Source organism: Primulina huaijiensis, unplaced genomic scaffold, assembly GCF_012295235.1.
Source record: "Primulina huaijiensis isolate GDHJ02 unplaced genomic scaffold, ASM1229523v2 scaffold25037, whole genome shotgun sequence".
Classification (NCBI taxonomy): domain Eukaryota; kingdom Viridiplantae; phylum Streptophyta; class Magnoliopsida; order Lamiales; family Gesneriaceae; genus Primulina; species Primulina huaijiensis.
Window position 1 is genome coordinate 211669 of NW_027356117.1, and position 26823 is coordinate 238491.

The window sequence follows — 26823 nt, forward strand, 5'->3', positions numbered from 1 at the left end:
GAAACTTACATAACTATTGTCAAATGTTGGTGAACTTTTTTTCAAAATTCCAAAAACTTCAAAAGGTTAAACACGAAATACATCACTTTTTTTTATTTTTTTGCATCCTATATTTTTTACATACCAATTCGATTTCAAAAATAATAACTTTAATTTTAAATCTGTTTAAAAAAAATTCTCCATTCCGTATTTTATAAATCTATTTCTAGTATATCCTTAAATTAATGACTTTAATTTTAAAATTAAAACAAAACCATTTCTCTCTATCTTTTATGGATCTCACGCAATGATTGTCAAAATCCGCTAGTATATATAAAAGATTGTCACGTACAATTTAGTTGAACACATTTACCTTGACAATATATTATTGATAGAACTAAGAGTCTTCGCTTCTTCAATCTCGTCTTACAAAACAATACAAAGAACTTAACAGTCCAGAAACAGCTTCTCTGCTGCTATATACGAGTCTACCCCATGAAATACGTTGAATAAGTCTTCCTTCTCCGTAAATTGTCTTTTTGAATTGGTCAAAGTTTTAAAATTATGCGTAGAATATACATTTTTTAATCGACTGTGTATTTTATTTTACTAAAAATTCGAAAAGAAATGATAATTGGCTCTCATCCATGTGCAAAGGCCTAGAATACAGGGCACGCGCCATTAATGGAAACACTCGCCTTCTTCTTTAGTTGCCATCCTCTCCTTTTTATCTGCTTGCCTTTCCGTAAGTTGCATGCACGAGAGGGAACCTTAATCAATCCTTATGACACCTTAATTAACATCTGTTTTCGTTTTTATTTTTTTATTATGTGTGTATTTTAAGTTGCATGGGTCCGTGTATGGATTAGATCATCTTATATTAAGTCTTTCTCACGGATCTTTATTCGTGATATAAGTCAATCTTGTTCATATTTAATTTACAATACAAAAATAATACTTTTAACATACAATTTTTTTTTGATTGATAACCTAAATAGAATATTTATCTCACAAATTTAACCCATGAGACTGTCTCACAGAATTTTGTGTAAATTTTTAATGTCTATTTTGTATCTTTTAATCTAGATTTAATTAGATTAATAGCACTACACAAGAAATGTTTATATAGTTATTTGATCTTGTATGTTTGTATCTTTATCATGATTTTGATCTAATATGCTTCCAAATGCAAGTCTTAGTCAGTTATATTTGTTTTTGATAATTTTAGTCATTTTTCAATCTAACGCTGATGTGACACCAATGCCGCTACTATGACGATGGCTTATATAATGTTACATCATCATTTCTAATGAAAAATGACTAAAATTGCAAAAAAAATCAAAAGATGTATAACTAAAAATAATATTTGATAACATAGATGACCAAAATCATAAAGTGACAAAATTACAATACCAAAAATACAATTTTTTCCTTTTTTACTCAATCTAGTATTTACTGCTTCTGGGAGTTTAATAATTAATGCCAAATCAACCTATTAATTAATGATCACTTAATTGATTCATTTGAAGAATCTTAGATAAACAGTGACTTTGGATATCGAAACTGTAGTTTTTTTTTTTTTAAAAAAAAACACTTAAATAAGTACAACTTTTTAAAGTATTTTTATTAAAAAAGAGAGCGAAAACAATTTTTTTGACGTTTGAATAAATATTAAAAATACATTTACTTTTATTTTTAAGTAAAAGTAGAAGCTGAAGCCAAAAAGTTAAAAAAATTCTAGCTTTTAAGTGTTTTTTTACAAAACATATTTTGCAACCTAACAATGTATTTTTATATATACAGAAAAATCACTCTTTTTACCAAAAAAAAAAGATTTCTTCGTTGGATTATCCAACCAAACACATTCAAAGAAAAGAAGTTGATTTTTAAAATACATAGGTAACAACTTTGTAAATAAATCTGATGTGATGGCCTTTTGCGCATTCCATGCACGCCCTTAATAATTAGGTGCTTTGGACCACATGATTGCACGAGCACCCGTCCACTCACCAATTAAACAAATCTTAAATTCAAAACTTTATCAATATTCAAATTTAATAAATTAAATTGACATTAGCACAAAGAAAATATTATAAAATAAAATAAATAAATAAAAAAAGTTAAGGAAGAGATGATATAATCTTTCCCTCTTTTATTACAATTCTTAAAATATTAGAAAAAATACTCTTTTTTTTTTCTTTTCTTTTTTTATTTTTAAACTCCTTCCCGATAGAATGATATATTGGTATTGTTCATATACAATTGTATTTTGCATTATATACAGTTGAATACAATACTTATTATTTACGTTTATCACGAAAAAGTAATATAATATTATAATTATTGTATTTAAATTTGTTTAAAAACAAACTTCTATATTTTCAAGGAAAAGATATAAAATTATTACAAACTAAATATTATCTTTATTTATCTTGACTCTGGGTAGTGATTAATTATGAGAATAACCGAAGAAAATAAATAAACATGCAAGATTGGTCAAACTGACACCTGCTCGCTCTCGTGCAGTCTCGATATTTGTGAACGAAAATTTGGCATTTCATATTTGTCACGCACTGTGAAAAAAGGACACTTTTCAATCAACAAAGTACTTTCTCTGCTTATTTTCCACATGTGTTTACACTATAATTAATCATAATTATTTTTTCATTATAATCTTCATGGCATTCTGACAATGGAGAAAAATGATCTAAAATAAATCAAACAAGATCAAGTTTGAACTTGACTCGTTTAAAATTGATAGGGATTCGAGCTCGATTTGTTTTGAAATAAGCTACTAATAAAATTTTTAGAAAAATGAATTTTATAAAATCAAATGTCACCCATCAAAAATTTGTCATGACATATTGTATGGCATCATATTTAATGTAAATGACGACAAATAGAACAGTCCCTCGAAAATTGAACCTAATATATTGTGCTCTTTGACCACACACACACAAATCTCTGTTGCTTTCGGTGATCACTATTGTTTTGTAATAAATAATCTTTAAAAATTTTAAAAAATATAATATTTATATTTACCCCACGCCAAATTTTTTATTTATTAGATTATATAAAATTAAAGTCTCCCTCACAATTCTTCGTCACTCTTTTTATATCCCTTTTGTGATGAATGGCCCGCCCTGTGGATCAAATCTCACCTAATTAAATTTTATTATTCGTTAAATATAAATATGTAATAATTCAATTTTTCATAAGTTTATGTTCCATGATAGTAAAAGGGTGTTTCTCAAAGAGCTGACACCCTTCGACACCATACTTCCGTCATACAAATCCCTCAATATCCGTTTCATTAACTTTATGTTGGCGCACGAATTATCGTGATATATAAACAAATTTTTTTGTGTGGAAAATATTATATATAAAAAAATAATCAATATTATTGTTCCTATTATATCTTGAGCATATAAAAAAAATTCTGAAACATAATTATAATTATTATAGGATGGAGAGTTTGTCGTTTTATCAAAAATTATAAGTGATGATGGTAAATGTGTAATTCAAATGTTTTAATTTGTATAACAGTTCAAACGATTTGATTTTTTTTTTCAGACAAAGACAGTTATTACATCGAATGTTTCTTTGTTTTGTTATTATTATTATTAATTTTTTTAAAGAAAAGCTTGTTTGAATGGATTTTCACCAGTTTTGTATACGTCATTGAAAGAAATGTTCCATGCGACAAGCTTTATGAAGTGAATCATGAAATTAAACAACCTTTATACATAAGTTATAATTTTTGACTTATAAAGAGGAAAAGATGAATCACAGGTTAATGAAGCATCACAATTGGTTCACTTTGCTTCACTTATCACCTAACATTATATTATATTATATTAATTAAATATAAATAATGAAGCTTAATCGAGACTTTGCAAAAGTACTTTTAGTCAAAAATGCTGCTGGGACCCGCCATAATCAAGTTTACGACTACTCATTATGCTTCTCGTGCCTACATGTTTTTATACATAAGAATGAGTATTTTCCACATGAGTTGTGTATATATACGATATTTTTTTTTATAATTAATTTGATTTATATTTAAGCAAAAATATTCGTAAATATTTACTAGTGTGCTTAATTGGGTCACCGTTTGGATAAAGATTAAACAACAAACAAATTATAATTCTTTACCCGCAATTAGGGAACATGATGTCCAGTGATAATGTGCATTGGTTTGATCTCTAATTTCAAAGTCTTGAAATTAATGGGGTAATGATCATGTTTAGTTTTAGTGGATTCATGAATCTTGTTCCTTTTTTGATATAGTTGGCTAAACTTGACCACTTGAATTTTCTGCATGTCGATGTACATTGAAAATGTAACTTAATAATTACCGTGGTTAACAAAATATCAAATATAAAAATGATCGGGATTTCCTTTCATTTAGATTTCCCATTTTTATTTGTGTTTAATCATCCTGATCATCATATTATGAAGAGTGTTTTTGTTGGATATTAACCAGGTAAGGGCTCAAAGTTCAAAGGACAACGTTAACATCTGAATGAATTGAACTGTAGCTGGTCTTTAATTTAAGTCTACTTTGTAGTAATAAATTTCGTAAATGCATATTTTTTTTGCCACTTTATTAATTACATTTCTGACCGGACCTTAACACTTTGTAGATGTGCAGATCCTAGGCTAGGTTGATCTCATTTCCAATGCTACAGATAAGTATAAATTTCACCGTCTGTAATAATAATAATAATAACCTGTGAAAAGAAGCAGTTTTGCTTTCCCATTTCTTTAATATTCAAAAATATATTTAAAAATAATAATAAATATATTCTTTTTTTATACATAAATATATTCTTTTCATATATATATACACACACCCTTTAATACACACACACACACATCATCCCCATGTAGAGTCTGATCTGATATATAGGCATCATTGGTAGCAACCAACATTTGTCGATCACCCCGAAAAGAGGAACTCTTTTAGGTCTTAATTCCTTTGGTTCGTAGGTATCCAACAAGATTAATTGTGGGGAATCAAAATATTTTTGTCATGGCTGAAACCTTTTGCATTGCTTTTGTAGTTGGTTTGGTGGGATTTTTGTTGGGATCAATTCTGTACCATTTCTTGCCTTTGGTCTTGCATTTTGGTACACTACCCAAAGGGAATTTTGGATGGCCTTTTCTTGGTGAAACCCTCTCGTTCCTGAAACCTCACCCTTCTACTTCGACCGGGGCTTTTGTTCAAGACCATTTTTCCAGGTAATCAACAACATTGAAATTTGCATCTGCTGTTTCTACCATGTAATAATATTAGTGACATTTCTTGTATAAAAAATCACGCATCTAGTGTTAATAATCAATGTGGCACTAAATAGTTCAGAAATATTGGATTGTTCTTTTGTTTTTTTTAAGGTATGGGAAAGTGTTCAAATCCCACTTGTTCTTGGCCCCAACTGTGGTTTCATGTGATGAGGAGCTGAATTACTACGTACTACAAAACGAAGACAGATTGTTTCAGTGCAGCTATCCAAAACCCATCCATGGAATTCTCGGCAAGAGCTCAATGCTTGTGGCTGTTGGTGATACACACAAGAGACTAAGAAGTATGGCCCTTTCTCTCGTCACTACCATGAAATCGAAACCAGAATTTTTGAATGATATCGAGATAACCGCCACTCAAATTCTTGATTCTTGGAAAGATAAGAAACCGATCATCTTCTGCGAGGAAGCTAGAAAGGTATGCATAATTAAGCGCATTAAATATCAAATTCAACAACGCTTATTAAAGTTAATATAAATCTTATTCAGAAGCTGACATATATTTGAATTTTGCGTTTTCCAACAGTATACATTCAATGTCATAGTGAAACAGGTGCTTGGTTTGACACCAGAAGAGCCACACACTAAAGAAATTCTTCAAGATTTCCTCACTTTCATGAAAGGGTTGATTTCTCTACCACTAAACATTCCAGGGACTCCATATTCAAAAGCTGTTCAGGTTCTCCCAGTGTTCCTTCAATTTGTCAACAATTAATATTCTACTTTTCGCTGCAAAAAGATGGGCATGTGATGAACCCTTTTCGATGTATCTTTACAGGCTAGACATAGAATATCTTCGACTGTGAAAGCAATCATAGAGGAAAGAAGAAGAAGAAATGCAGAAAATTGTAGCAAAAAGATCAGTGATTTTCTCGAAGTACTTCTGTGCGCTGATACCTTATCTGAAGATGAAAAAGTCAGTTTTGTATTGGATTCTTTACTTGGTGGATATGAGACCACTTCACTCTTATTGGCAATGGTTCTGTTTTTTCTTAGTCAAACCGCCCCTGCTGTTGATCAATTGAAGGTGACATTTAATTTCTGATCTTTACTTATTTGAAATATAATAATACTTAATTATACCTCTTTATAATAAAATAATACTTTTTTTTAGCTTGTATTAAAATTCTCTATTTTGTATGTATGTAGTGTAAATGTTTGTCGAATGCTGCATGAATCATTTGTTGTTTATGCATTTTAAAGGTGGAGCATGATAAAATAAGAAGCATGAAGAAATCGCATGAATTTCTCAACTGGGAAGATTACAGGAATATGGAATTCACACAATGCGTAATATCGTCACATCTCGTTTTTTACTCGCATTGAACATGAACTTTTTATTTCTTTTACTTTTTGATCCTCGAATTAATGTATTTATTCTTACATGCAAGTGCAAATAATTGTATGCATTCATAATTAACATGATATATATTTATTATGAGGTCCTGGATGGTACAGGTCATGAATGAAGCTCTGCGATGCGGAAACATAGTTAAATTTGTCCACAGAAAAGCCATCAAAGATGTCAAATTTAGAGGTATATATATATATGTGTGTGTGTGTGTGTGTGTGTGTATTATACTTACAGACATGCAATGGGCTACGAATCATTTGATCTGCAATAAGATTTAACTATGTGTTCCATATATAGAAGATATTTTACTTTACAAACATCCATATTCACGGGCTTTTCATTCATTCATTCTTTTCTTCTTTTTTTTTTTTCTGAAAACTTTTCTATTTTTAGAATCTTTGAGAACCGACTACGACTAGAAATGATACATTTAAGAAACTCATGTTTTAGTTTATGACCGCTCAGGTTATACGATTCCGTCCGGTTGGAAGGTATTGCCTGTTTTCACAGCAGTTCATTTAGACCCTTCTCTTCATACCAAGGCCCTCCAATTTAACCCCTGGAGATGGCAGGTAAATAAATATTAAAACTCTTAAAATTCATGTCTTTTCTAAACTTGATTTTTTTTAAAAAAAAATTGTTAAATTTGCGATTTTTGAACATTAAATAAACATTAATTATTTAATTGTGAGACTATATATCTATGCTATGCAGACCCAAGATCAAACATGCAAGAAGTTTACTCCATTTGGTGGTGGATCCAGGTGCTGCCCAGGTTTCGAACTAGCAAAACTTGAGGTTGCTTTTTTCATCCATCACCTTATTCAAAATTACAGGTATTTTTAAATTTGTAGAAAAGTATGATTCTTTAATTTTTTTTTTTATTCTTGGATTTTAGAAAATTAAAGTCACCACATTTTTATTATATGTTTTGGTCTCATCTCATGTGTGTGTGTGTGTATGTGTATATATAATTTGCAGATGGAAGGTAGAAGAAGATGATGAACAGCCTATGGCATATCCATATGTAGAGTTTCAAAGAGGATTAAAACTAAGCGTAGAATGCTGTAATTAATGTTGCAACAAATTATATGCTACAATTGATTTACTAATTAAACATTAGTATCAGTTTGTAAATTTATATTTTCCTCGTTCATAAGCATAAGCTAAAACCATTACTAGATTCAGGAATTTTTAGTTGGGAACATAATTTTTTTTTCTAACTTAACTTATTCGATTTTGGATTTTGCTTTATTAAGTTTTTCAAATTGTGGTTTTGATTACTAATTTTAGTTTTCGGCTATTTTGATCGAACTACTAACTTATCATCGGATAAGTGCTTAATTGGTTGAACCAGTAAGTAGTCACCTTCCTTTTACTCAAAAGATTCCCATCAAATTCCCTTTGACTTCTCGTTAGACTCTTGTTAACTTCTATGGAAGCTTCTTATGAGACACTTGCCCAAAGAAAATAATATTTGCGTTTGCAATTTTCGAACAAATTTTGAGTTTAACAAAAGTTCTGGGTCACATTTCATTAACTTAATTGATATCTTCACTTGCGTAACATAGAGGAAATGGGCTATTGAACAAGAAACAGAAATTCAGTACTGAACAACTATTAAAGAACAATTGCCTCAACTTCAATTAAATTTCCCAAAAAGAAAAATTCCAAGTAGAGATTTAAATGTGTTGATAAATCCTATAGTTTATTGACGACAATTGGACTCCTTACATAATGCTTACCATCAGACCATATCAGCTGTCCGAATACATAATTCCCAGATACACTGGCTTCTTTAGCCTTCAAAACAACCTGGAAGTTTTTTTCCTCACCAAGTGTCTCAAACGTCAAAATATCCGGTTTAACTTGGACCGATATTCCACGGGGGCTGCGGATACGAGCTTTGTAAGTTGCTGGTGAGCCCACGTTCTTGACTCTTCTAGTTACTGTTACTGAACCATTGAGTTTAGGTACTGTGATTGAAGGGTAGTTCAAGTTGGTGATATTGGTAGTATTCGAGCACGTATATGGTTTATCAGAAAACAACCGGAGTTGAGTTTTATTGTAGCCAAGGGCACACATGAAATCCAAGTAGTCACTGAGTCCGAGATCATATACCAGTCCAGGGTCCGTTGCTCTGTTAGGGTTAACATGACCTCCTCCGTAGCTGAATGGCGTAGCCTTGAAATGGGATGCATTTGTCAGAGGCTTCATTGTGTTGTCAGCCGTTCTTGCTGCCGGGAATGGCCAAAGAAAGTTAATGAGATTAATTTTGATAAAAACCAATTTTGTTCGTGTATTTTGTTTCAGTTGTTACCGGTAGTCATGATGGCGGATTTTATAGCTGCAGGGCTCCAATTTGGATTGAGGGTTTTCAAGAGGCCGACAACCCCAGAAACATGAGGGCACGACATTGAAGTTCCTGACACTGAATTGAACTTGACGCGTCGTTTATCGAAATCTTGATTTGTTGGTCCCTGAGCTTCCGTGTAGGCGGCTATGACACTCACTCCTGGAGCGGTGATATCAGGCTGAAACAACACAAAAATGTATCACACCTTTATCTATGGAAGGGAAGTGAATAAGTTTGCTGTCAAAAAAACCTTTAGAATTTCTGGTATGATGGTGTTAGGGCCCTTGGACGAAAAGGCAGCCATGGATGGAGCTGGTTTTGTACCTAATTGAGTCTGGGGTCGGGTGATAGAAGCCACACCAGACCTGCGGTAAGAGTTGCTAAATGTTCATTTTAATCACTACAAATTAAAAAAAAAAGGCGATATTGGATCTTGATTAAGCCGATTGGTGCTAACCACGTGGAATTAACGTAAGAAAAAACAGCAAGCCCATCTACATAATTAATATGTGAAGCGGGTAGGACATGAGGATCAGCAATAATTTCATAACCAGAAGCCTGATTGTTGGCTAAAACCATTCCCACTGCTCCAGCCAAGGCCGCTTGCTGTCCTTTGTCGACCCTCGCATTATCTCCTCGTAGACAGACCAGGATTTTCCCCTTCACTTTTTTCGGGTCCAGAGTTCCAGCTTTACAAAGAATCCTAGATCAATGTAAATGATTTTACGTTCAATTATCAATAAAAACACTCTCCAACAAGAGTAAAATAGACATTTTTGTGCTCTTACGCCTGTTCAGCAGACACATTAGCAGCATTGGCGAATGCAGCAGAAATTATCGGGAAGAACTTATTTTTCGGCAGTGATTTAGTTGAAAGACTCTCTCCCTGAAAAACAGAAATAATCTGATGTGATTTTACATTTAAATCAATCAAAAAATCTATCTTCAACTAGCATCTCAGAAGAATCACCCACTCTGAAGCTCATATTGTTTCCAAGGAAAACATAACTAGGAAACTGGCGGTCCATGGTGCTTGCACCTACTGTAATCTGCCACGGTGCAACATTTGAAACTGTACCGGCACCAGGCCCCGAGTTACCAGCCGAACAAATGACAGTGATGCCGTGTTTTACAGCATGAAACGACCCAATAGCAACACTGTCATTATAAAATGGTGCAGGATCTCCTCCCAGAGATACAGATAGCACATCTACTCCATCATGGATGGCTGTATCAAAGGCAGCCAAGATATCTGCATCGAAGCATTCATTTCCTGCAACAGGTGGCCAGCATACCTTGTAAGCTGCCACTCTGGCTCTCGGTGATCCGCCCTTTGCTGTTCCATTTCCGTACCCAAAAACATTTGCTCCAGCCACAAAATTACCACCGGCGGTTGATAATGTGTGTGATCCGTGGCCTTCCATGTCTCGAGGTGTCTTGAATGTTGAGTTTAGGGGCCCTACGGCTGCAGCATATCCTTTGTTGAAGTATCTGGCGCCAATGAGCTTCCTTCACGCAGACAAATAATGCTTTCAGGTATTCTTTTTCTCATTTCAATGTTATTTTTATTGGAGCGAAGTTACAAGATTAGCACAAATAACAATGACACCTGTTGCAGCGAAAGCTGGGATCCAAGCCACGTTGGCAAGTTCCTTTCCACTTTGATGGAACAGGTCCTAATCCATCATCACTAAAGCTCTTTGATTCTGGCCATGCACCTGGTTTGATCGAGTAAATTTAATTTTGAAGTTTCATATCAACATTTGTTATAGGAAAAAAAAGCATTTCGCAATCCTTTTGTTCACGTTACTTTGTGCATCTTATTTTTCTAGTTAACTGGAAACACCGAAACTTGAAGAACAAGCAGAGACATTCGTTGTTCGGAACAAACGTAAAAATTGCAAGAATTTTTAGGCGTGACTGCAGATATAGTCTTAAACTTTGAACTATTTCCTCAGTAATCTTACTTATTGGACTCACACTTCTACAAAACGAATCGAAAAGTTTCTTTCTTAATAATAGTGCTCATTAGCTGCGAAAAGTTCAATTTGAAACTTCGAAGTAAAATATTCTGCATGGGCTCTGTGGTGATATGCATGAGGTGTACTCACTCTATTGAAGTCTGTACAGCTAAAGATACGGCGCGCATCATGCAATACCATGATGCAGTAGGAGGAAAAAGATTCCTTAGTACACTGGCTTTTCTGATAGCAACCCTTTTAATCAAATTACGAGGTCAACATTGACTATTTTAATTAACAAGATTTGCTTTTGTCCCCCAGTCCAAGTAGCCGGTTAGAAAAATCAACGGCAATGAGTTAAGTTTAGCATATGCAATAGGAGGAGGAGCTAGGCTGTTGCAAAATGGAATTATTTGTACTCGTCCCTTAGGGCCAGGCTCCATGTTAAATTAGTGATCTTAGGCACTGGGGCCAGCCACATTTGTTTTCATTATTATTATCTAGGGAAACAATGATCCAGGTGCAAGGGAGGTTATATCCAGTTTGTCTTCCTCGAGTTTCAGATAAGGATGGCGAAAAATAACAAAATACTAGCATAACCAAACAAAAACTACAGAAAGGAAGATAGAGGAGAATTGTATTGAATAATTATAATTCAGAATACTATTTCGTAAACATAATAATAATTAAGATCTTCACATATATCAAGAAAAATAAAACGAAGCAGAAGATAGAAATCCAACCAGTATCAAGATTTCCTATGATGGCATCTTCCCCAAGTCTAGACTTCTTCCATATCGAACTAGAGCTTATTTCACCATTTTCTTCAAGGCCCATAAAATCCCATGATCTGGTTGTGTGCAATTTCCTGCCTTGATTCAAAAACACCGATACAACGTCTGGATGCTCTGCAAAGAGAGCAATATATATGATATGCTAAATACTCTTACTTGCCCTTATAAATTGAAGATAAGAGCATTAAAAAATCACAATCACTTGATACTTGGGTTGCCTCTTCCTCTCTGAGATATGCTGCGAATCCATTAATGTGTTTGGTGTAAGAGTAGATAATGGCACTTTTGGCCCTCTCACAACTGTGGTGAAACACAAGGAAGGAGATAAGATATTATGTCAAGAAAATGAAGTTTATTAGATAGAATTTCCCTTAAATTTTCACAAGTTAACCTTAACTTACCTGCCCAAATATGATCCAAGAAACTCATAATGAGACTGTGTTACTCTATCATAGTCGGTGGATGTCGCTTCTGCTCCATGGGAATGAGCTCCTAAGTACACCACATATGACTATATACACAAAATCAAGAAAAATAAAATCAAATTATGCTTGAACTTATGCTAGTGTATTGTTATTAGCAACTACTAATTATGAATGAAAAAATTGGAGCTAGAAATAAATGCTTACCTTTTTGTTGGCAAATGTGGGTCTAAGCAATAGTGATAAAAAAAGTGAGAGGAGATAAAGAGTGGAAAAAATATTGTGGCATTTCATTGCTCTAACTTCCTAAACTAAAGCTTCTTTTTTCAAGTTCTTTTTTTTTCGAAATCCAAGCTTCCACCCTCCCCTTCTTGCCAACTAAAGAAATAGTATAGATACTCCAGTGTTGGTGTGCATTAACTATTTAAAAGTTCTTTGTGGGTGAGGTTGTCCCTTCAATGTGGAAAAGCTAGTGTGAATGTAATAAGATGTACTTTTAGGCATAATTTGATACATAAATGATAGGATAAACATGTGATATATAATATAAAGATAAGTTAATGATAAATAAAATGTAGGATATTATATTTAATGTTTGATATGATTTTAATAAGAGTGATTAAATTTATATATTAGATTGTAATGACAAAATTAACCTTATCATAATAAATTTTATATTTTCAAAATTGTTGCTTGAGTTCATATTTCTTATCTATTCATGCGCCGACAGTGCTTGCATGATTTATTTATTTTTACCTAATTTTATTTTATATATTAAATAATATGATAATTGAGTCATTGATTTTGTGATTCAAGTCAAATATCAATTTTTAAGGTTAATCGAGTGATATTAATAATTTTATTGAGATTTAAAAAAAATCATTTATACAATTATCTCGAGTTCATTTATATAATTATCATATNTTTATCCTTGTATAAAATTATTTATCGCGGGCTCATGATAATCTAAAAAGGTACCAAACGTGGGATAAGGATGATTATTTATCAATCCATCTATTATCTATTGTACCAAACTATACCTTAGTGTAAACTAATAAATTTTTACGACACAAAAATCGTAGAGATTTTAAGATATAACTCAAAACATCGAAATTAGGATTGTTTTTAGCATAGTTTTGTCAATGAAATGAAAAGTGACAAATTGTAGCAGCTAAGAGTCTAAGTGGAGTGCACTTGTAGTTTTCATCTAATAAACATGGCTAAATAATTTTAACATGGCAAGCTTATGTAGTTTGGTGGGAAATGAGATGTTACTCTTAGAGCAGTACTCAATGTTCCATTTAAAGATGAACATTTAACAATACGCGTGAAATTTATTGATCAAATATATATATCATTAGATACACCGTTAAAGGTGATGCCCTGCCTAAAGATAACTTGAAATTTCTTTTATTTGTTGGGTTACGTCACTTCCATGCCCAAAATTAAATTGTGTATCGTTTTAGATTAGGGTGGCGCTATACCATACGCTTTATTGGGGCTGGAGTGGTGGGTGGTACTCAGCCAGCCCACCCATTCATTGGCATGCTTCATGCGAAAGAAATGCACCGAGCTAAATTATGAAGTTTCATTTTCAATTGTATAAGGACCACTGGATATCCATACTTAACCCACCATTTGCAGCTAACCGATAAACTGAAAACTAAACTTGAATATTCATCGACAAACAGATCCAAAAATTCATGGTTATTGATCAAGTTTTTGCGATGATTGAATTTAGAAATATATATGTTGGAAACAACTTTTCCTCAATGTTAATTGACAAATAGCATGTAGCCATCCTGGAGAGAGTCCTCCATGCTTAGAGCTGCTTATGGTTGTTTTGCGTGCGAGGGGGACCCCTATTGCACTCAAAGATTCAAACTTTTCGATTTTGAATTTAATTGGTTTTGGACTCCAATCAATCTCCACGCATCATTTTAAGAATTGCACCCACAAATTCGAGTCAACTCCTTGAAATCCAGTTCCCACTTGGGCTCTTTCCATACACTACTTGTTCTTTTTTATTATTATTATTCCCATCGTGCTTAAAATAATTTAGTCGAAACCCAACAAAGAGAATCGAAATCCAGAAGCCTAGAAATTATATGGCTTGATTATTTAACATATCAAACTCATTTCCTGCATGGTATTGAATCTAAATTATATATATGAAATAATAAATATGGTCACATGGAAGATCAGCGGGTGCATAAAGACGGATAAGATCACACAAGAATTTAATTAGGACGGGATGATCCCGAGATCGTGTTAAATCTCTAATTACATAACAGTCTTGCATATGCCTGTATACATATATAATATACACACACAACCCACTCACTGACACTATATCGGTTATATAGCCCTTTAATATTACATAGTAGTCGTTCTACCATCCAAGCCATTATTGAAACTCGCTCGAATTATTAAATGCTCTACGATCCAGTTGAACTGGCAAGAATTGCCGACTCGATATGTGCTGTAGATTAAACTAATAAGCTTTAATGCATGGGGAACCCCCCCCCCCCCCTCCCCCCCTTTTCACGTTGTCACGCTACATTTATATATGTGGAGGTATCAATTAATAGTTTGACTTTCTTTCTGTTGGGTCGAAAGAACAACAGGTTTGTTTAAGAATATTAGAGAGCACACCTTCTAATTGATGGAGTAAGTGAACGTTTGAATAATGTTAATGTGTTTGATTTATCTACTAAAATTTTCTCCGACTAACAGTTTATCTGGTTAACGAGACAACATGAAAAGAACAACAGGTTTCTTTTCATGTTGTCACGCTGCATTTATATATGTGGAGGTATCAATTAATAGTTTGACTTTCTTTCTGTTGGGTCGAAAGAACAACAGGTTTGTTTAAGAATATTAGAGAGCACAAGTTCTAATTGGAGTAAGTGTTGCTCAGGACGAAGTTGATGGGATTTTAGAAAGAAATAAAAGTAAAAAGGCTGGAGTGGATGGGCTTTTAGCAAGTATACGCACTTGCAACTGACATCATGCGCAATCTACTTAAAATGTACGTCCACCTTTGTTTTGACATATGTGGCGTAGTGAAAAGATGGGATTTGGAAAAAAGGTCAAACCTAATAGCAACAGGAATCCATTCCTCAATATATATATATATATTCCTTTTTTTCTTTTAAAGCAACGTCTATTCTTTTTGGCATCCTTCCACTTTCTATCTATAATAGTAATAGATACAGGGATTGTATTAGAAATTTGACACTTTATTAACATATTTAATTATAAAAACAGATTATATGATATAAATCTTTTGGGTCTATTATGAGAAAACTTAATAATAATAGTAAAAGATATATTTTTCTCCTTTGATTTTATTTCCTCCAATCTTTTTAATGATTTTTTTCCCAAATTAATTGGTTTTTTGTTCTACATCAGATTCGAACTGTTAAATTTTTTATTTTAAGAAAGTCGGATTTTGTGTTGAATCCACACAAAACAAGGCCCCTTTTTCCTATAATTTGTAGATAGAGTTAGGGGTGCATTCAGATTGAATATTCTTTAAACAAAGAATTAAAATACGTTGTTTCAAATCCATTTTGATTGTTGAGATGATTCTCCTGAATTCTATTTCCTCCCATCTTAATTTAAACTTTTGTTATTGACCATCCCAATAAATTCTATGTAAATTGTTTGGACTTATTTATGGTTCGAGCTCCCCTTGTCCTCAACGAGGAGAGGAAAAGTCCACCTGAATAGATGAAACTGCATACAATTGCGATATATGAGGCTCATTAACAACGCGGTGGGCTAATTTCATTTTTGTTGGTCGTCCATATCACGTAACCAGCACTAGGCGAAGGGGACTAAAATGGTGTAATCACCTATTATTAGAATAAACCAAACTTCCAGTGGTATATATAATTTATAAATTCATATATAAATCTAGCATTCGGTTACTAAGAAACTGAACTTTGGTGCATATATTAAAAACGTCACATGATGTTGAATAAGGGAGCATGGCTTGGGCCGATCACTTCAGAAATTCGGCAATGGATGACCATTATGAGGAGGAGGAGGCGAGTACCACCCAGCCATCGACAGCGGTTGTGGGTTACGGCTTCAAGCTTGGGTGGTTCTTTCTTGGCCTCGCTGACGCTCTCCAGCTCTGCATGCGCTACCTTCTTCCTCAACAACGACCGCGTCAGCTTCACTGCGTCGGTTCCCTCTCCCACCACCTCCACCTAGTCCTTTTCTTGCCGCTGATTGATCAACACCTAAAAAACTCCAAATTTAGAGTACATAATATATAATCAAAGAACTAAATTACGGAAACTTTGTGCCCAATCATTAGAATTTATGTCCCCAAACACTTGGTTTTCTTCGAATTGAATCGTGGAGGAATCATGTCACCACAATCCTGGAGGACTCACAACTTGGTATTCCAATGTGTCTAAACCATCATGCCAATTAATGGAGAATACATATGAAGTGAATTTCAATTAATTACACAGTGTATTCAAAGATTTTGTTTAATTAACGACACCGTCAATTATCTAATTGTTTAATTAACGTTCGATCGACTGGTTCAAGTACAAAAAGTAATAATATTTATGGCATGATGCAATTAGTTATGTAATTCACAAAAATATGAAAGGCCAATTACTTGTTTAATGATCCATTTTATGGGTTGAGAAATTGTTATGAATATATACTGCTTCAATTAGTTTTAGACGATTTCAGTTTAACTATCATTGAACAAGGAAATGGAAAATTTGGTATTGGATGTACAATTTTGATATGTTTCATTACGTCTCATAGGTAAGTATCACTTCAGTGGTACACACAGAGGTAGACACGATTGATAAACGTTATACTAAAATTGTACGTTCACTTATTTGCATTTTGATTGTTTGTATTGTCAAATTTCAGTTTTAGTTATATATATTTCAATTTTTTCAATTGTAATCTTTTTTAATCAGTGAAACATTGTCACCAAGTCAGCAATGAATTGATGTCATGTCATTGTCATATCGAAAAAATGACTAAAATTGTATTTGAAAAATAAAACATACTAAATAAAACTGAAATTTAATTAAAAACATAAATAACCAAGATGGTAAAAAATAAATTTACATGACCAAAATTGTAATTTTTCTTATTGAATATATTATGGTTTATTTATGTTTCTCTTTTAAAATCAAAATCTAATCAAAACTCTATACATATTGAACCCTATGCTTAGGTTCGATTTCAGTTTTTATCTCGGATTTAGTAAATTAAGTTACTAATTCTTTTTCCAGTTTAACTTAAATTTCAATTTCATAGAAAAAGTTTGGTACAATGAGATGACAATGATAATATTGCCCAAAAATTTTAAAAATACATATATGACATCCAAAATATTATAATGTTAATATATTCAAAAAAAATTTATTATAATGATAATTGCTCATTTTCTTGAAATGTAAACCTCGTAGTCGTGGAACTGTATTTTTGACACTTGAAATGCTTATGGAAAATTTTGTGTCGAAGAAATTTTAATAAACGAGAAAACAACACAATTTAGTAGGAACGGTGCACTTGATTTCCTTCATTCTAACACAAAATAATTTTCACTCCCCTGAAACTTTACAGACAAAAAAAAACCTTGAAACCAACAATTTTCTACATCATGAATAAAAATAACGTAAACTATCTCATATTGATGCAAGTAAAAGTGATTTCTCTATACAATTTGTCACGGAAAAAGTTGCACATAACCAGTTGCAATAGCTACTCCTAATATAACAAGAGGTGGAAAGACAACAAAAGCACCTATGGTGGCGAAGAAGGCAGAGTCATTCCTCTGAGACACTTGGTCCATATATGATTGTCTTCTGATGTTTCTCTTTTGTGAAGTAGTTAAGAACTTTGGAGTCACTTCCTTAAGATTCTTGCCTAACGGGATCGTAAAATCATCATCCAGTTCTCCAAACAAATTAGCAAGTTGTTCGCGTATAGTTGGGTTTGCCCAGCTGCCGTTGCTCTCGTATCCTGGTCAATGAACAGATGAAGCTAGAATTGCGAGGCAATGCCATAATATGTTCCCTATGTTTTATAAAGAAGGCAAATTAAAACCTTGTTCCACACTATAAGTGAGTTGTTCCAAGAGATCCAGATGCGTCCGAGCAGAAGTGGATGTCCCTTGCATTTGAAATCATTAAATCAACAATTGACAACAAAGATAATGAATTCAGCAGAATGTTAGCAAATTTGTTAACCAAAGAAGATAATAGTTTAAAAGCCTCTCTGCATCATTGGACACAGTCAGTTTTCAAAAGAAATAATAACACCTGAGTTCTGTTGTATCTACCACCAATATAATAAGCGACACCCTCTTGTTCTCATCACTTGATCGATAGGATAATAAATTTATAGTTTTTATATTTTGTTTCATCCGATGTTTGACTCGGGTTCTACATAAACTAAAATTATACTCGGTCTGTTGTCCAAATCTTTCAGTTTATTATCCTCATATTATAAATCACGGATATCGTGTGCACGAAAAGAATCTCATAATACTGAATTATACTTTCTACTCTCATTTTCTCTGTTCCTGAAAGAACTGGTAACCTAGAGAACTCATTTTCATTATCAGAACCAGACCATTTCAAATATTTAAACCCAACATCAAATATCTTCCAATCAAACACAGATTCATATGCAACAGAAAAACAAGAAAAATTCACCAGAGTAAGTAGAGGGCTCCTCCTCCGAAACTCTACGCTCGGTTCCTTCAGAAAGAGCAGCCGCCTTCAAAGACCCTGGAACCGCAGCGTCCAGAAACATTCTAATGGCCTTAAGAAATCTCCATACTCCGATGAGTAAGTATCCACATTCTTCTGGCTGCCTAGTTCTGAATCTTCCAATACGTGGTTAAAAGATTCGTGAGGCTGGACTTGTAAATCAGGTGAAACCTCTGCAGAAGGAATACTGAAACTCGATGAATCAAACGACAAATCGATGATGTTTTAATTTCTTGATATGCATGATCTTCAATCTGTATAAAGGATAGAACTTGTCGAGTTGGATGAGATGCAGAGAAGGAAGGATATACTGTTTCAAGAAAGTTCATGAACGAGATACTTGAAGTTGGTAGAATTTGTGACGTAAACTTTAAGACCCTAAAATTTTGATCAATTTACTTAGTGGTTGTTTCTTTTCATGCTTAGACATTTTCCCGGTAGATTGAGCTTTACATCTTTTCCCCATTTCTTGGCCTTGAAAATTACTCTTCCTCCTTGCTCGTAACTCAGGATAATTAGAGGTATAAATATGACGAGGGATATGTCGAAGAAATAAAATAATGTTCATATGTTTGACAAAAAAGAATCAAAAGATGCCGAAAATAATTCTTATTCCACATTTTCTTCCAACATTTCTCACTGGAAATTAAATTAATCGATGTAAAATTAATGTGTGACGTATCAATAATATTCCAAGATTTGTAATTATATAGATGTTGGTTGCCTTTGAACATTCTTTACGCATTAATTTCTTCATCACTTTTTATTTCCCATCGAAAAAGTGGTAACTGGTGACTTCAACATCACCAATCCTTGTGTTGAAATTTGGTGCTTCTTGTGTTTTCTCGTAGTGTTAATTCAGCCTTTCACAATTACATTCAACTTTATTAGGCACCTAATTAGTATTATATATCCATTTACACCACTATTTCAAAAAATAAAAATAAAAATACCACGACATTTCTTTAATTACATTCATTTACATAAACAGTTTGCATGTAGTAATAATCAAGATTGTGATGAACCACAAAATTGTTCTGTTTTTATTGTCTGTATATAGTAACTAAAAGTCCTGCCTCTTTTTTTTTTTTTTTTTTTTTTTTTTTTTTTTTTTTTTTTTTTTTTNTTTTTTTTTTTTTTTGCAGAAGAATCTGGTACAGATCCACAAATCAGTCAAGGAACTGGAACAAAAATAAACAGGGAACAAGGCACAGCTTCCATTGTTCCAACATATGCTCTTATGTGGCAAGATACAATACATGCACACCAGGATTACAAATAAAGAACATCAATGACATTGAATCAAACTTCTTTGTATTTCGAAATTTCGCCAGCAGAAAAATACGGATCATATACAGGTAAATAGATTCAGAACACAGATTAACTAAAATTCAACAATTTAAGGTATCATAGTCAACTTTCAAAAAACTAAAGAGAATGGTGTCACAGATAAAAGATTCGGAACTCGACTCATGATACAAAATCGTATAGCAGTATGGGAACTGGAAGACATTATTGAAATGGAAAATGTAGTGTGTACCGGTAGGTAGCTGTATTTGAAGCCAAAACTGCTGGCTGCAAGATTCATGGACAACATGCTTGCTTCAATTCAATATTTTGTCAAAATTATGATTCATTTCCGGCCAATGATGACCCAATTTTCAGCATAGTAGGATAGACAGGGCTGAACTCCTTATCTCCTCGTGCCCTTACCTTTGCAGCATAATCATCTAAAGTTGCTTTTATCCCTCTCCATATCTGATCCTCCCCTTGTGAGTCCATCCATAATGAATACTGAATAGGTGTAAGCTTGTTCCTTTGTAAAGGTGACTGTAAATCTTCGGGGCCTCGTGAATAGAGATGATGAAGTATGACACTCGGGGGAAGATCTTGAAGGAGTGGTGAAGAACCAAGCTGAGATGTTTCCAGGAAAATAACAGGGCGAAACGCTCGAAGGGCACGATATGGAGCACCAAGTTGTTCCACTGGAAACAAATTTTGACCAACTGCTAATTCAATTTCAGCCATGTCTCTAGCCATTCTCAGCTTTCCTGATTCAGATAATGGCCTAACAAGAGAAACGTGCCTAATAAAAAATATCAAAACTCTCGATGCCATGCTTCTTACGAGCCTCGTGCATATAGTTTCTGTGCCACGGGAAATAGCTCCCGATGAAGGCAAAAGTCTAGACAAAAATTCAGTCCTAAAGTGAAGAATACTTTTCTGTAATTCTTCCATGTACGGAGATGCATTGTTGTCCATAGCAGCATCTATGCCAAGAGTGGCAAAATTCTGTTCATGAATCTGCAAGATACAAGATTCAAGACGCTCAAGCATGGTCTGAAATAAGGAGGTCACTGAATCACCAGCAACTCCATACAATGTACCAAGAGCAACAGACAAAACATCAATAGCAACAGTTGGCAACCCTGAAACCATGGTCATCATGTGTGTGTGGATATCTTGCAGATGTTGGCACAATATGAAGTTCTTGAGTTGTAATGGAGTTGCAGGACCAGTGACTTGGCGTGCTTCAGGGCCTGTTGATATCTGCAATAACAAAAATGACGGTATGATTAAAAGCTGAATCAGAAGCACAAAGTGAGTCATCAGAACTGAAAAGGATCAATAAGGTATTTCGATGCACAGAACAACAAAAAATTTAGAAATACAAAATGCCCAGGAATAAAAACAAGTTTAAACAGTGAATCATTACTATAAATTATCGTCTCAATTCAAACAGGACCAGACTAATGTAACAAGACCAAGAGTTTTTATTACTCTAGGATGTCAATATGCTACAAACTCCTTCAAAATTAACACAGTCGAATTTTAATCAACTTATTTTATCTCTTTTTATGAACATCAACTACACACAATTCTTGTATGTTGATCAAGAATCCAGCAAAGTATATAACCACCTATGGAGATATTTTATAGCTCAAATACTGACATGACCAAGATTTTGAATACTAACACAATTTAATCTGACCAAACCATAATGATAGCAACATTGTCAACGAATCAACATATAGCTGGCTTTTCGCAAAATAACAAATTCTCATAACTGTAAAGGAGGTGATGTTTTATTTGAACATATTTTAAGTCATACAACCAAAACACTCCGTAATGATACGCTTGAGTCAACCATATAATACTTTATAAACAATTTTACATATAAGAATTTTCATGTATTTTGAGTTAATAGAAGAATATCATTCCAATGATTTAGGCCCAATGTAAAAGAGTGCTTGATTGATCTATGAACTTAAAATCACAAGTAACTTACATTTTAAGTTTCTTGAGTAATAACGAAAAATAAATAAAAAACAAAGTTTAATGTTTTGGTGTCAACTGACAGTAGTTTGCCTTGCCCAGACAGGTGCAACATTGGCCTGGTGATTTGGCACTACATGTGGAAAGCAGATATCAAATTGAAGATTCTGTGATTTGACAAGCATATGGATTTTATATTTCAGACTATAGGTTGAGAGTTTTGCTTCGAGGAGAAACCGGCAAAGAAAATTCCAAAAAATTTAATGAACATGAGAACTCTGATTAAACTTAGGAAAAATCGGAAAGAAGTACAAAGTCAGATAGTAATTAGTGCAAGTCTCGTAAATCCTAAAGTGAGCAAAAAAGAATAACTTATACCTGGTTTTCAGTTCTTTGTGCAAGTAGAACCAACGCTTTGCTGATTTGATGCAAAACAAGAAGAGTCAAGCGAGCATCCATCTGCACAGCTTCAATTTCTTCTTGAATACATGATAAAATCCTCGATATATGTACTTTGGAGGGAATACTTCCACGGTTTGAGATTGGAAACACAGAATTCACAAGATCCGAGAGTCGACTTAAACAAAGCGCTAAAAAAGCTGTCTCAAAAATCTTAATGGCAGCTACCATTTGTTCTTTTCCTTCTGAACTGAGAGCCGGTGGAACTCCTTTGACATCCGTGTCACGTGAAATTCTTTCAAGGAGGTTCTCTATCATTGTTAAAAGCTTAGGATACCCAACAGTAAATATTTCTTTGACAAAACTTGATGCAGTGAAAACAGACTTCATTTGATTAGTAAAAGACTTTACCAAAGCATCCCAAACACGATCTGTCAACATTGGATCACCTTCCTGACAAAGCCCAGGAAAATGTAAGTGGCTACCTACAACCGTATCCAATCTCTATCATTTCATTTAGGAAAAAAAAGAACAAAGACAGAGAGACAGAGATCAATAATTACAAAGTAGCTGCTGAAGACAACAGTCTACCAGCGGTTACTGGGACTATAAACGGAGGTTTTAGGCTTGATGTTTGCTCCACCATCTCATTAAGAAAATGTGTTTTATCTAAGAAAGCTAACAAAACACTAAAGCATCACACAGCGGCATCAGGATGTTGCCCAGGGCACCCAGTTTAGAGAAAAAAAATGAACCAAGCTTCAGCTATCTAATTTTTGGGGCTCAGCCAAGTGATACATCTCAGATCAACTATAATGAGGGTACTCCAACATTATTCAGAAAAAAGAAATTGATAAGTTGGTAAACCCAGGCAATACAATTGACTAACAAGTAACATCTATCCACCCAATTGTCAGAAAAACAAAGCATATTAATGAAAAGAAAGAATTCCTAAATTTAGCAGCAAAAGAAGTGGAGAGAAGCAAAAAGTTTTCCAACTAAGTTTAACAATTTTGGGAGAGTGAAAATAAATTCAAACCTATTCTTCGATTAAAAAATGTTAGTAATACCGCCATGCATCATAAGATTGAATGTGAACATGACATTTGGAACATACCTACCAATTGGAGAATATCACATCTATATCTTAACAACTGTGATCACAAGTACAATTTCTAAGACGCATATTTCTTATCTGGCAAGTATATATTCTTGAAACAGCCACCAAATGATGCTCTGTAGACCCAAAAAACATTTGCGCAATCCGCCTAATCACTACCCACATGGATACAAAGACTAAGGACGCATCATTTCTAGGTTGTGACAACATTTTTCATGCTCAAACATCAAGTAAACAAGAAACACCGCTGAATAAAAGACCTAAGGTATCACCAAAACTTCAACAACAAAAACATAAAAAACCACACTACTTGTTAAGTAAGAATTGCCAAAGGAACGCTGAATCACTAACCTGCATGACCTCATCCAATAACAGAACATGTGTGAACGGATCGCGTTTCTTGGACAATACCCTCTGCAAGTGCCAAACTGCGAGCACAATCGAATGTAACTGATCCATACAACCATTCATTCTCTGCCAAAGCGATTCCTTTGCTTTTGCCCCACCCCCAATCTGCGGCGTCCCCTGTCTTTGTACCGCTCCGGGGCCCCCAGCACCATAACCCCCTCCTCCAGAAATAGCCTTCATATCAAGCGCGTTACTTACACTCTTCACCCCCGTTTGCTTGTACTTGCTCGCCAACCCATCCACCGCCCCCCTCAACTCTCCCATGTTGTAAAACACCTGCAAACCCAATCCCACTTCCGGTTGATTTAAATTCTCGAGTCCCTTTTCCAATACCTTCATCCCCTCCTCTCGGATTTTTGATCCGACTTCAATAACCCATTGCAACTCCGCGTCCACTATATCAATCCCCGATAAATGGGACTCATTGTAAAGGGTCAAAATCTCAAAATGCAGCTGAGCTGCCTTGAAAAGATCCCATTTCGATGCATCAGGCTGAGACTCGACAGCATTTCTTAGCTTCTGGATTTGCCTAAGAGTGCGAAGAGTGAACTGAAGAAGCAAGGAGGTAGAATGAAGATTGTTAAGCTGGTGGGTCTGGGTGGAAATAACGCGGTGGGGATCGGAGAGTTCGGAGCGAGCGCGGCGGAGGGAGGATTGAAGAGAAGAAAGAGATGATCTTAAGGTGGAAAGAGAGGATTCAGTAGCTTTGATGGAGGAAAGCTGGTTGAGCAGGTCGTTATGACGGGACAGGACTTCGTGACGTAGCTGGGTATCAAGTAGGCGGAGGCCATCCTGGAGTTTTTCAATTCTTGAGGCAGCAGAGCCGGATGAGAGGGCGGAGGAGGAGAATTGAGTGGGGTTGAAGTCCGGGGAGAGGAAGGCGGAGAAGATTGGGTCGGAAGAAAACGTGTCTAGGGGGGATGTAGGTGGGGAGAGGGGCATAGGGGTGTGGGCCGTTGTAGAAGGGGTGGCTCCGGCGGCGGTCGGAGTATTTTTGAAGGTGGAGAGGCGTTGGAGTGGGGATCTGGGGATGCCTGGAGACGCCATTGATGTGCTACGTCGTCGTTTCCCTCTGATGTTTCAGCTTCTTCGATCTGACGAGAAGTACAGGAGCAGCTGTTGCTTACGGTACAATACATCAAGCATGATCGGCAGATGGGCTTGGCTATACCCATATTCATTCTATTTGGGTGAATTCAATGAAATTGGATCATATTTGGATCGATATAGAACCGAATTTTTTAGCAAAATATATTTAAGTTATATTATATTCGGAAATTGGCTTCAGTCCCCAGCCGTCGATTTTTTTTGTGTTCAGTCCCTAGGTATTTTTTTAGTACCACATTTCCACATGAAGTGTACCACATTTTGTATGACATAGTACTACAATTTTGTGGGTAGGGAGTGAACCCAAAGAAATATTTTGATTGAGTATTTTTCACCAACTTCCCCTATTATTTTACAAAAAAAATTAAAAATGGGTAAAAAAAATACTTACCTGTTATATTAGATGATGTTACTAATATATTAAACTATGTAATTAATTTAAAAAATTTAAGAGGAAGTACATTAATTTGAAAACCGGATCTTATTTTTCACCAGTACAATAGATACACAGATATAAAAAAAAGAGCAGAATTAACAAAAAGGAATAAAATCCAATTCAAGAATTCCTATTTCAAAGCTCAACATATTGCTATTGTCAGCCATTCAAATAACATGAAATTCAATCTTCCAAAATTGAAGTAATGATTGTTAAAGAATCAAAGAAAACAATTTCTCAGAAGTCATCAGAAATGGCAGCCACAGCACAGATAGAAGACACACAGTGTGGAGACAAGAACAACGGCTTCCACTACGTAAACAATCTTGAAAACAACATCGTCCGCTATCCATTTCTGAAACTCCCATGGCTTCCATTTCAGAGAAGAAAATCTCCGTTGCATGACCTGCACCCACTGCTTGTCCATCCCCTTCGATGACCAAAACCTCATCATCTTAACTACTTGTAAAATTGTTATTAATCGCCTGTGTTTTGTGCATGCTTAATTTCTTCAGAAGTTTACGCGAGATTTAAATGGGCAAAACACCTTTGTTGACAGCATTGTTTGCATAACGGGCAAAAGGGTATATTTGCTGGCCGAGGCTAACAGTTCTTATTAATGGACAACAGTTTAACACTGACTGGACTCCACACATATGATCATTTTTATGTGATTAAGTCTCTTATTATATGGTCTCACGAATCTTTATCTGTGAAACGGGTCAACTCTATCGATATTCACAATAAAAAGTAATACTTTTTCATGGATGACCCAAATAAGAGTTCCGTCTCACAAAATACGACTCATAAGACCGTCTTACAAAATACGGCCCATAAAACCGTCTCACACAAGTTTTGTCTTTTTATGTTAGTTAAAATTTTATGTTACCAATACTGTGCAATTCTAATATTTTAAATTGTCGAGAGAATCATTAATCTACATTGGCTCACTCACACTAACGAAGCTCGAATATTGATAATTTAATTGAAGAGAATCGAGTTCTTTTATTCTTTATTTTAATAGATATTGGCACTTTAAAAATATAATTAAAAAAGGAAAAAATAATTTAGCCGTTGAAAGAAAAGGTGTATAGCACAAAGAAATTTGGCCAAAAGATTGATTTAACGTCCTCTCAAATTATT

At 34.3% G+C, this 26823-nt stretch overlaps 4 protein-coding genes across 6 annotated transcripts; 1 reads left to right on the forward strand and 3 right to left on the reverse strand.

Moving 5' to 3' along the window:
* The first annotated feature begins 4882 nt into the window (after nt 1-4882).
* On the forward strand, nt 4883-7836 carry LOC140967418 (cytochrome P450 724B1-like). Its single transcript, XM_073427930.1, has 9 exons — nt 4883-5223; nt 5377-5701; nt 5810-5962; nt 6062-6310; nt 6487-6573; nt 6742-6820; nt 7103-7209; nt 7352-7473; nt 7619-7836. Exons 1-9 carry the CDS (start codon nt 5015-5017, stop codon nt 7710-7712), a joined length of 1425 nt encoding a protein of 474 aa, XP_073284031.1. The 5' UTR covers nt 4883-5014; the 3' UTR covers nt 7713-7836.
* Nucleotides 7837-8305: 469 nt separating this feature from the next.
* Nucleotides 8306-12625, reverse strand: LOC140967417 (subtilisin-like protease SBT5.3). Of its 3 annotated transcripts, none has more exons than XM_073427928.1 (11): nt 12378-12625; nt 12150-12259; nt 11951-12048; nt 11698-11862; nt 10603-10711; nt 9968-10502; nt 9782-9879; nt 9454-9696; nt 9244-9358; nt 8958-9171; nt 8306-8874 (listed from the first exon to the last, which is right to left on the reverse strand). In XM_073427928.1, exons 1-11 carry the CDS (start codon nt 12462-12464, stop codon nt 8339-8341), a joined length of 2310 nt encoding a protein of 769 aa, XP_073284029.1. In that variant the 5' UTR covers nt 12465-12625; the 3' UTR covers nt 8306-8338. The 3 variants fall into 3 exon arrangements, with proteins under 3 accessions (XP_073284029.1, XP_073284028.1, XP_073284030.1); XM_073427927.1 differs by having other exon boundaries at nt 9451-9696; nt 12378-12623; XM_073427929.1 differs by lacking the exon at nt 12378-12625 and having other exon boundaries at nt 9451-9696; nt 11958-12048; nt 12150-12265.
* A 5151-nt stretch (nt 12626-17776) lies between these two features.
* On the reverse strand, nt 17777-19068 carry LOC140967443 (uncharacterized). Its single transcript, XM_073427969.1, has 3 exons — nt 18878-19068; nt 18267-18332; nt 17777-18182 (listed from the first exon to the last, which is right to left on the reverse strand). The coding sequence occupies exons 1-3, from the start codon at nt 18975-18977 to the stop codon at nt 17887-17889; spliced, it is 462 nt and encodes a 153-aa protein (XP_073284070.1). The 5' UTR covers nt 18978-19068; the 3' UTR covers nt 17777-17886.
* A 1219-nt stretch (nt 19069-20287) lies between these two features.
* LOC140967401 (conserved oligomeric Golgi complex subunit 5) lies at nt 20288-25304 on the reverse strand. The gene is made up of 3 exons (XM_073427905.1): nt 24081-25304; nt 22589-23062; nt 20288-21484 (listed from the first exon to the last, which is right to left on the reverse strand). The coding sequence occupies exons 1-3, from the start codon at nt 25182-25184 to the stop codon at nt 20561-20563; spliced, it is 2502 nt and encodes an 833-aa protein (XP_073284006.1). The 5' UTR covers nt 25185-25304; the 3' UTR covers nt 20288-20560.
* Between the last annotated feature and the right edge of the window lie 1519 nt (nt 25305-26823).

Bases quoted from the DNA above. Each gene is read 5' to 3' on its own strand.
- LOC140967418 (XM_073427930.1), top strand. From the start codon at position 5,015: ATGGCTGAAACCTTTTGCATTGCTTTTGTAGTTGGTTTGGTGGGATTT. The intron at 6,311-6,486 runs GTGACATTTAAT...TGCATTTTAAAG, and splicing joins CTGCTGTTGATCAATTGAAG to GTGGAGCATGATAAAATAAG. The intron at 7,210-7,351 runs GTAAATAAATAT...TATGCTATGCAG, and splicing joins TTAACCCCTGGAGATGGCAG to ACCCAAGATCAAACATGCAA.
- LOC140967417 (XM_073427927.1), bottom strand. From the start codon at position 12,464: ATGAAATGCCACAATATTTTTTCCACTCTTTATCTCCTCTCACTTTTT. The intron at 12,260-12,377 runs GTAAGCATTTAT...TTGTGTATATAG, and splicing joins CCACATTTGCCAACAAAAAG to TCATATGTGGTGTACTTAGG. The intron at 8,875-8,957 runs GTAACAACTGAA...CATTCCCGGCAG, and splicing joins ATCCGCCATCATGACTACCG to CAAGAACGGCTGACAACACA.
- LOC140967443 (XM_073427969.1), bottom strand. From the start codon at position 18,977: ATGTTTCTGGACGCTGCGGTTCCAGGGTCTTTGAAGGCGGCTGCTCTT. The intron at 18,333-18,877 runs GTGAATTTTTCT...TTCAAATGCAAG, and splicing joins GGAGCCCTCTACTTACTCTG to GGACATCCACTTCTGCTCGG. The intron at 18,183-18,266 runs GTTTTAATTTGC...TTCATTGACCAG, and splicing joins CACTTATAGTGTGGAACAAG to GATACGAGAGCAACGGCAGC.
- LOC140967401 (XM_073427905.1), bottom strand. From the start codon at position 25,184: ATGGCGTCTCCAGGCATCCCCAGATCCCCACTCCAACGCCTCTCCACC. The intron at 23,063-24,080 runs GTTAGTGATTCA...GGGCTTTGTCAG, and splicing joins TATTGGATGAGGTCATGCAG to GAAGGTGATCCAATGTTGAC. The intron at 21,485-22,588 runs GTATAAGTTATT...TTGTTATTGCAG, and splicing joins CACAAAGAACTGAAAACCAG to ATATCAACAGGCCCTGAAGC.